This window comes from Gymnogyps californianus, chromosome 1 (assembly GCF_018139145.2).
Source record: "Gymnogyps californianus isolate 813 chromosome 1, ASM1813914v2, whole genome shotgun sequence".
In the NCBI taxonomy this organism is placed as follows: Eukaryota; Metazoa; Chordata; class Aves; order Accipitriformes; family Cathartidae; genus Gymnogyps; species Gymnogyps californianus.
Window position 1 is genome coordinate 8,660,841 of NC_059471.1, and position 9,482 is coordinate 8,670,322.

General features: G+C 36.8%; 1 protein-coding gene across 2 annotated transcripts in view; it reads left to right on the forward strand.

Annotated features, from left to right (window-relative positions):
* TMEM135 (transmembrane protein 135) overlaps positions 1 to 9,229 on the forward strand; it is a 189,815-nt gene extending 180,586 nt beyond the window's left edge. For both annotated transcript variants that reach the window (XM_050897902.1, XM_050897909.1), the window contains 5 exons: positions 980 to 1,043; positions 1,749 to 1,825; positions 3,478 to 3,576; positions 5,173 to 5,240; positions 6,868 to 9,229. In XM_050897902.1, coding sequence (XP_050753859.1) covers positions 980 to 1,043; positions 1,749 to 1,825; positions 3,478 to 3,576; positions 5,173 to 5,240; positions 6,868 to 7,000 — 441 coding nt within the window. In that variant the 3' untranslated portion in view covers positions 7,001 to 9,229. The remainder of the gene's footprint in view (positions 1 to 979; positions 1,044 to 1,748; positions 1,826 to 3,477; positions 3,577 to 5,172; positions 5,241 to 6,867) is intronic.
* Positions 9,230 to 9,482: the final 253 nt, after the last annotated feature.

Sequence of the window (9,482 nt, forward strand, 5' to 3'; positions counted from 1 at the left end):
ATGTTTTCATGTGAGGGTGGCCAAATATTGGAACAGGTTGCCCAATGAGGCTGTGTAGTCTCCATCCTTGGAGATGCTCAGAACTCAACTGGACAAGTTCCTGAGCTACCTGTTCTAATTAGACCTGCTTCAGGCTGGACGAGATGATCTCCAGAGGTCCCTTCCAACATAAATCATTCTTTGATTCCATGAAAAGCACACATTAGATGGATTAAGAAGCCGCCATCCATATCTCAAAGTAGATATCAGCAGGCTGTCATACTGAATTAAATAATGTTCTCTAGGTGCCATCAGAACTGGATTGGGCCTTACTGAGCAGATCTTGAACCATTTAGAAGCAAACAGAAATTTACCAGGGATAAAATTTGGAGACAAAGTATGGATTTCCAAAACAGTTGAAAAAACAATGCAGAGGATGTGGCAGATGCGGAACAAGCTGGATCATTTGGTGACCTGCAGTTATCCAATGCAGCCTACGCCACAATTACTTACATCCATTCTGGCCTGAACAGCTGTGTATTGTTGCCTGTGTCAACAAACAGGTTATTATGCGTTTCACTGTGTCTTTTAATCATACGCAGTTCTAACTTTTTAGATTAATGTGTTTTCCTGGTTCCAGAATTTATTGGATGTATGGAAAGATCTCAGGGTGTTTGGTGTGTAGTTGAAAACAGACTTTATCGTGGGAAAGGGTCTAGACAACTACAGCAAATGAAGATGACATGAATTCAAGATTAGCTTTGGCATTAGATTGGTATTCAAATTAGATTGGTCTGCTCTCTGATTTTGAAAGAAATGGCAGCGGTAAACTGTTAATTAAAACACTGAAATGTTTCAGGTACCGTGGACTATGGGTATTATCACACTACACTCAATTCATACTGTGTGCTATGTTACTAGTTTATAGAGGAATATTTCCAGTCTGTGCGTTATGAAAGAGAAATAACTAGGGCTAATCCTGCCCTCTGTTCACCTACAGGGTACTAGTTGCTTCCTGCGTTGGGTACGAAACCTAGATGATGAGCTTCATGCACTTGTAGCTGGTGAGTCCATGACAAGAAGTTTATATTCCCTCTGTTGGGACTCTGCAAATATTTCTCTTGTCTGTCCTCCCATTCCCTTTGCAGACTTCTGTGATGAAAATAGGACTGTGTAAATCAAGGTTGTGTCAAAGTAACAGTGGCGTTTCAAGTAGCTTCAAATAAAGAGTTGCAATTAAAATTGTAAGGCAAATTCAATCAAATGGTGTGTTTTTACGGTCAGCTTCAAGGACAATATATTGTTGTACGCACAAATGTGAACTTGTCCTTTATTTTCCAACTGTAGGGATGTGAGGTTCAAATACTGACTCTTCCATACATGACAGAATACACATTTGAAAGGATGGGCTACACTGGATCTGAAGAAGGACCCTTTTGCCATGGAATTTGTGTGGTGATGCAGGCCCTTCCTTGCTGTTTGTGCATCTATCGCATATTGGAACCTCAAAGGTCTCTCTTCCTTGTGGGATGAGAGAAGAAATTTGATGCTGTGCTCCTGAGCACTGAACTACAGATTTATTTCAGGGTTTCAAAATGCTCTTTTTTTAATGACATGAACCATATTTTGATGGGCAGCACAGGAACATCACTAAACTTTGTTGTAGCAACAGAAAGCATAATCTTATGCAGTGTCTGTTGAGCTGACGTACTGCAACAGCAACAATAAATCACAATCTTAACAATACTTTTGTTTTCTAATTGTTACAGGGTGTCTAGCAGGAATTTCTATGATGTTTTACAAAAGTACTACTATCTCTATGTATCTGGCGTCCAAATTAGTAGAGGTAAGATATTACTCTCGTAACAGAGTTCTTAATTTCATCTATTTTTTCAAGGCAGAAGAAGAAAAAGAACTTCACAGGCTTTGTCAGACAGTTCCAGTATAATACAAAGTTGTGTGGCGGTGGTGTGTTTCAGTGCATGTGTGCCAAGAGGCAGTGCCGTTTTGTGGTCGCATTTCTTTCTTATTTTCTTTTCTGTGACTCATTTTAAAAGTCCTTTATCCACTGGTCTCCATGTATATTCTCCATGAATTTTTTTAATCTCCTGATAGCCCTTTGCTTTGTAGCTTTTGCAGATTTTTTTTAAATCTGAAAGTTCCAAGAATGTCTGTTCTGCCAGAAACATAAATCAAAACTAGTCCTTAATTGCAGATTTATTGCCAAAAGCTGCAGCTTAACTTCCTGCCTTTGTTCCCTGATTTTGGCATTCAACAATCTAAGATAACTCAAAATAGCTTAGGTTTTAGTCTATAGCTGGAGTTGTTTGTCAGTATACTTCAACTGATTGAATTCCCAGCTTTGCAATGAACTTTGTTCTAATTACCATTTTTCAGGCTTGAATTATTTCTATGAGCTTGTTAAAATTAGGAGCCCAGGAAAAAAAAAAGTTTGTAGAGATTGGGTATGTTGATTATACTTTGCTAACTAGGTTTTGATTTCTTACTGTGATTTTTCCATAAAATCGGGACTTAGTCATGGTTGTTTGCCCAACAGCACCACTGGAATAAGTTGAGGCTGTTCTCTTGCTATGCATCGTCCCCAAATCACAAAGCTTTCTCCTGCAGACCTTGAGGGCCTTGTTCCCTAGTGATATTTATCCACCTCCATTACCAGAGCAGAATTAATTTCAAAGAATGTGAAAAGAAGGAACTTTTTTCCTAAGCATAAAATTAAACATAAAAAGGGAAGATATACTCTGTTTGTTCTTGCTCCTTGTAGTCCTAGATCAAGCTCTGAAGGTAGTTCACATACTGGCTATATAAAAGCAAATCTGAGTTATCCATATTGACTTTTAGAACACCAGTTGTAAAAACCCAATATTATCTTGTATTGCTGATGGTTTTCTCTGGACTTTGAGACATTGTGTGGCTGCAGTGAAATAAGAAAAGTGCTGTGTGTTCTTTCCTTTTTTTTTTTTTTTTTTTTTTTTTTTTTACTACTTTTATCATCTCACGCAAGCCAAGGGCAACTGACCAAAGAGGCGTGTGCTGCTTTGGAAGGTCAAGCTGTGCTCAGGAAAATAAACTTTACGTGTTTTCTCAGAAAGAAAAGTATGTGATTTCAAGCTGTTTAAGAACAGTGAATATTCACTTTGTTGGAAAAGTTATTGCATTGTTCTTTTGCTTTTTTAAAATGAAGAATTTAACATAGCAAATTTTCCCTTTTTTATCTTTAAGTTCTATACTACCCTCTTAACACCCAAGCTGTTGCTATGTCCTGTTCTATACATTAATAGCCTCTTATTCTAGTGATCTTGGATAACTTCTATAAGGTATCTCAATCAATGTCACATTTGTGGACATATACAAAAATATGTGAGCATAGGTTAGTAATGTTGACAGGTTACGTTGAAAAGGTAAAATAAATAAAAAGTAAAAAGCTACTTTTACTTTGCTGATTTTGTTTCGTTCAGCATTTCTTGTTTATTTCTATAGACTACATACTTCAAAGGCATTGAAGCAGGGAAGGTTCCCTATTTTCCTCATGCAGACAGCATCATCTATGCCATTTCTACATCGATATGCTTTCAGGCCGTAAGTATGTTGTCTTCTAACAGAATATGAAGTTCTAGTTTAAGTCAAATGTTGAATGAAATGAGGAGTACAGGGATACAGTGATATAGAAAAGACAGTCTGATGTAGTGATTCCAGCAAGATGCTGTGGATCGGGGCTCCTGCATCCTGTTTTTGAGTGTCACAGTGGGAAGATCATTTCTAGGACTCAAATTTCTCATATGCTTATAGCTGAATACATTATACAGAGCACTGAATTCTTTGGAAGGCATCTCAAAATGCATTGCCCGAGAAGATGGACATAAATGTATGGACTTTCATAAGCATATGAACAGACTGTTTCTCAAGGAGACAAACAATGTATTGTAGTATTTTATGCTTTTTTAATCAACTAGAAGTTTTCACTTCCAGCTAACTTGAATTAAAGTTGCCTATTTGAAAGAATCTGCAAAAATTAGTGAGAAAATCTGAAGTTTTGTGTTTAAAACAAGCTGTAGTTATCATCTTTTGCACTTTCCAAGTCAATTACATGCCTTCACCCTCAGTCCTTTTATCAGCTGCATCAGCTAGAAAAGCTCCTTTTCAGTGGTACCCAAATTACTCTACTATTCCACTACATGTCTCCATTTCTAGACCTTCTGCTGAAACATCCCACTGAATGTTTTCTGGACCTCCATAACTATACGTATTTTTTGTACCCCTCAATAAAGAGAATATAAAATGACCCTAAAGCAGTCTTCTGCTGTCTGGTGCTTAACAGAACAGTTCCACTCCTCCTCCTCGTTGCTCCCAAGTATTTGGGAATATCTCTCATTCTAGTATCAAAACGAACGGATATTTTAGTGCTTGGGATGTGCCTGCAGGTCTGCAGCATTGAAATCTCCAAAATACTATTGGCAGGGACCATCGTATGAGGCTAACAGAAATAAAGTTAATATGAGAAAAGAGGAAAGGGTTTTTTCATTACTTAATAACTAGTTGGAAAAGGAGCCCAAGACTGGAAATAAATTACTGGGTTTAGGAGGGAGGAAGGAGGGGAAAATTAGCAAAGGGACCTATGCTGAGATGTTTGTTACTCACTATGTTCATAAGTGTCCTGGTAAAGTAATGGAATAGAGAGAAGACAAGGATTTTGGTTATATAACATTATATAAGATATGTAACATGAAATATAAAGATGACTGACTACAAGAAATGGTAGATCACAAAATGCAGAGTGAGTGGGGGATGAAATAGCAGGTAAATTTGGCATCCACAAGGGCAAAATCATGTACGTAGCAATAATAAGGATTATTGTTGCTTTCTCTGCAATGAGATCTAAGTTAATTGCCACCACTTTTGAAAGATAGTATTCTGGGAATATCAGTCTGCGCTGGTGGTGGTCATATAGAGCATCGAATTCAGCTGTGAGTGGTTTGTCTACGGACAGCCCTGGACCTTGGCAGGTGATCACAGCTGCTTTCGGTCCACGAATCATGAGATGATTTTAAAAAAAAATTAAAAAAATAAAATAATATTTCTATACCTATCCTTTCACTGGTTTTGGCAACGTAATGTAGCAGATGAAGCTTTTGCCTGACGCTGTCAGCTGGCTCTGACAGAATACTCTCCTTGCAGGCTGTCATGGAAGTTCAGAACCTGAGACCTTCGTACTGGAAATTTCTTTTACGACTAACGAAGGGCAGGTATGTAATCAGGGGTATGTTATGGCTTGTCTAAACACGTCATTGATCACATTCAACTCTCTATGTCATTTGCCGTCAACAGCAGAGCCGTAGGAGTACCTATGGGCTAATTCCCTGAGTATTTACTTTGCTTTTCAAATGGTTTCCAGTCCACTTGAAGTTCTTTGCTGCTGAAGTGACACTGCTAGGTTTAGTCTAATGACAGGAGCAAAGACTTAAATCTAGTTAAGACTATTTAGCAGATGAGCGTTTTACTTGAAGGCTTTTTTATCTTTAGTTCCCTTGGAGGGTGGAATGCTTTCAGATTTCATTGGAATATGAAGAATCTGGTAAACAACTATAGAGATTGAAGAAATCACTTAATATGTACAGTGATCGACAACATGGTTAAAAGCATTACTAGAAATGTGAGAGTATTTCCTAAGAATACTTCGAAGATTCCGTAGTTTTTTATAGGACATCTATTTCAGTTGGGAAAGGAATTTTTTTTTCTTGGAAAACTAATGAAAAACTTTCACTGATTATAACCATAGATTTACCCTGTAATATCTTATTGGATATTTTTTCTCTTATTTGCTGCGGGGATCTAAAATGCTTACCTTTTAAAATAGATTTTGCTGTAACTGATTTATAAAAATACAATTTAGTGAAGTGTACACTATTATACTGAGGTAGTGTGTGGCAGAAACAAGGCATCCAAATCTTGATGTAGATCAGTTTATGAATGGAATCATAAAAGGTAACGCTTGTCGTGACAGTGAGCTCTCCAGACTATAACAATAGACGTGAAATCAGAGGCCAGTCCCTGGAGCACGTTGAACCTACGCTCCCCATGGCACAGTACACTCTTAGCTGGACATGAGGTGACTGAATACATTGCTAGACATAGTGGGAAGCTTTCCTTGGGATGCCTGGAGGCAGTCTGCAGGCAACCTCTGAGGCCATACAAACGTGATACGGGGGATGACGTCAGTGCAGATGTCCGATTTTGGCTGCATTTTTCCCTCTTGTGCTAATCCTAAGATTGCTTTAGTTGAAAGAGAGGAGGGAAAAGGAATTCTATTCTGCTCATTTATTTTATCTGAAGTAAATCTCTGTAATAGTAATTTTGACACTTTCTCCATAGAGGCAGATTCTTTTGACTTTTCATAGGTCTTTCACTCAACAATTTTGAAGACTAAAGAGATGGAAATAGATTGTAACACCCATAAAATTGTTATCCACACTTGAGCAGGCATGGCCAGAGTTTGTGAGGCTGGAGTGAGAAAGAAGAGTAGTATATTTTGGTTTGACTTTTTTTGTGAAGTTAAAAGTAGAAGGGGACTCTCTCGTTTCCCCTTTTCCACAAGTTGTGTTATATAAAGTATATCTACACAAAGCACTATTAATCAGATTTGTCAATTTTTTTTTTTTTTTTAATCTTTATTGCCCAGGACGAAAAGCTTGTAGTCTCTAAACAGTGCAGGCTGAAGCCTGTATGTCAAAGATTTGGATAGTCTTTCATGAAGTGAAATAATGTTAATAATTTTATAAATAAATTAAAGTAATATTTTTAAAAAGTAATAATTTTATTTTTTCAAAAGTAAATGAATAATCTGTTCACTGTCTCATGTCTCTTCTTTTTCAGGTTTGCTCTCATGAACAGGAAAGTTTTAGATGTATTTGGTACCGAAGCATCTAAGAACTTCAAGGATTTCACACCTAAGCTTGACCCAAGATACACGGTTGTACCACCAGAGCTACCGCTGGAGCTGTCTTGAAAATAATAGTATATCTTGTCATTGAATGTGATCAGCATTTTGTCCTGAAAAGTTAATTAACTTAACAGTCGTATATATGGAGGAGGGCTGGGGCTCCACTTCAGTATTATTTCAATGAGAAATGCTTTTTACCAATCAAAAATACTGAAGCTTTGCAGGAAGGTGTGGCTTAGTGATTAAGCCCCTTCCGTACACAGAAAATATTGCTGGATTACTGTAGTTGGTTGACAGTATGGTAGATTCCTGAATGAATTAAACAAATGAGTAATATATTTAGAGAAGTAAAACGTAAATATGCGTAATAATTTCAAAAATTCTGTAGTTCATACCAGTAGAATATTTCTTGGTAAAACTAAAAGTAATTCTTAATTTACAAAGGAAGACAACTGGCATAGTTTAGATCCAAAATTTTACCTGATCTTAAAACTATTGCAGGCGGGTAAAAATGTCTCCTTGGCTTTCTAAATTGTGTCACTGATTTATCTCAAATGAGCCACTGCCCACTCATTACTGAAAAGTACAGTATTTTTACATAGCCATGGTCGCAAAATAAGGCATTCCTTAGGAAAAGAAAATGTGTATTAATTCAGAAATCACATTCCAGGGCTGTAGATCCCACTGACGATACGGATAACAGACAAGGAAAATAAGAAGGCAGTACCAGTGGCTGCTGCGCCGTGAGGAGCAGCGGGGTGTGGTGGTCAGTATCTGCCAAGTGGAAAATGACAAAACCGGCAGAGGAAGGAATGAAACGTTCCAGCCTCTGAGATGGTGCTGGAAACAGCAGACAGTTACAAAAATAAAAAAGCCAAGAACAAAACAAAACAAAAAAAACCTCCCCCAAAATATACTGAAATTAAATGTTTATTTTTAAAGGGCTTGACATTGTCACTTTAGATGGCATCGGGTTGTTTGTCAAGCTGCAACGCCAGCCAGCATTTCCAGCGTCCTTTAAAAGAGAACTGACCCCTGAGGTTAGACTGTTACAAGAGAACAGTTTTGGCGATCGTATTAATAGTATTTTTCCCTTGTACTCGGTGAAGAGTGGTTTGCTGTTGGTCCATCAGACAGCCACGACTGGGACAGTTATATTAAATTTAATATGGTACTCAATGCAAATAACTACCTACGCAAATTCCGTCTCATTTTTACCCTGCGTATTTCTGCAGATAGTAGCGTGTGTTCTAAAGTGAGACCGTGACATGCTAATTGCTTTTTTTGTTTTTGGGGGCTTTTTTTTATTAGAATCCATTCAGGTGATGCTGAATGGTGTTCGTTACCCTAGAACTTAATGAAAAGATGAACTATATTCACATTCAACTGAAAAGAGACGAGGTAAGCCAGGGAATAGAAATTGCAGTAGGTTGCATGTATTTTAAAAAGAAAAAAAAAGAAGAAAGCAGTTTTTTATTGGAAGTCTTTGTCAGATGATATGAATTGGATTTATTAATAGAATCTTTGTCTTGTAACACTGTAATCCTACCCCAGCCTTAAGCATATTTTAATTCCCATTCGTTTAATTTCTTATTACCGAATATGCAGTAATTTTTATCAGATTTACAGAAATGTCATGAAAATTGTACCAGTCTGTGCACAAAATCTGCTTCTTCATCAGCTACTGTAACAGAGATGCTTTATCACTGTTACTAAAGGTGCTTCATCCTTTAAAACAGTGGTTGTCCAAGTTAGTGTGAATAAAGTTCTGCAAGCTAGTTTGTATGCAATATTTTATTGCTTGAAATATTATATTAAAATTCCTCAAAAGGAAATAAAAGTTAATTCAACAAGAACTTTAAAAGGATCGTAATAGGTTTGTAGTGTTTTTCCACTGGAATATGGTCTAAAATACTTGACCTTGTAAAGTCTGAGAAGTTATATATTTTAGGTAATATGTTAGAACTCACACACTATATTATGAATACTTTCTAGTGTAACTATATACCATTCTCGAACTTCAAGATATTTTATAGATGGATTAATTTTCTTCACTGGAATGACAATTGTGATTGTTTCTCTATTTGAGTTAAAAAGTATCCAAGTACTACATCTCAGCAGCTAAACAACAGTTTTGTCTATGTTTTCTTGCTTCACAGTCCTTGTTTCGAGTTATTTTCATGTAAGATAAAAAGAAATTAAAATTTTTTAAATTATTTTTATTCAAATCAAGTATATGTAAGAGAAAAACAATAAAGTCCTAATGTTTTTCCCAATAATAAACAGTTGCTGCTTGAAAAAGTGACTTTTTCTCTATGTTATTGTTAATAAGCCATCTGGAGTCATAAGTGAAGTAATACTTGGTGGTGAAGGAGCGCCAGGAATGTGACTGAGCATTTAAATTGCACAAATTTGTTACAAAATAAAGTCCTAACGCAGTGTAAGGGAAGAGGTGATGCCAAAGCAGTTCAGCTGACAACCTCAGGTCTGCACTTCCACGGGTAATTATGCGATATAGGTTGACATTATTTAATGTTTCTGTTTTAAA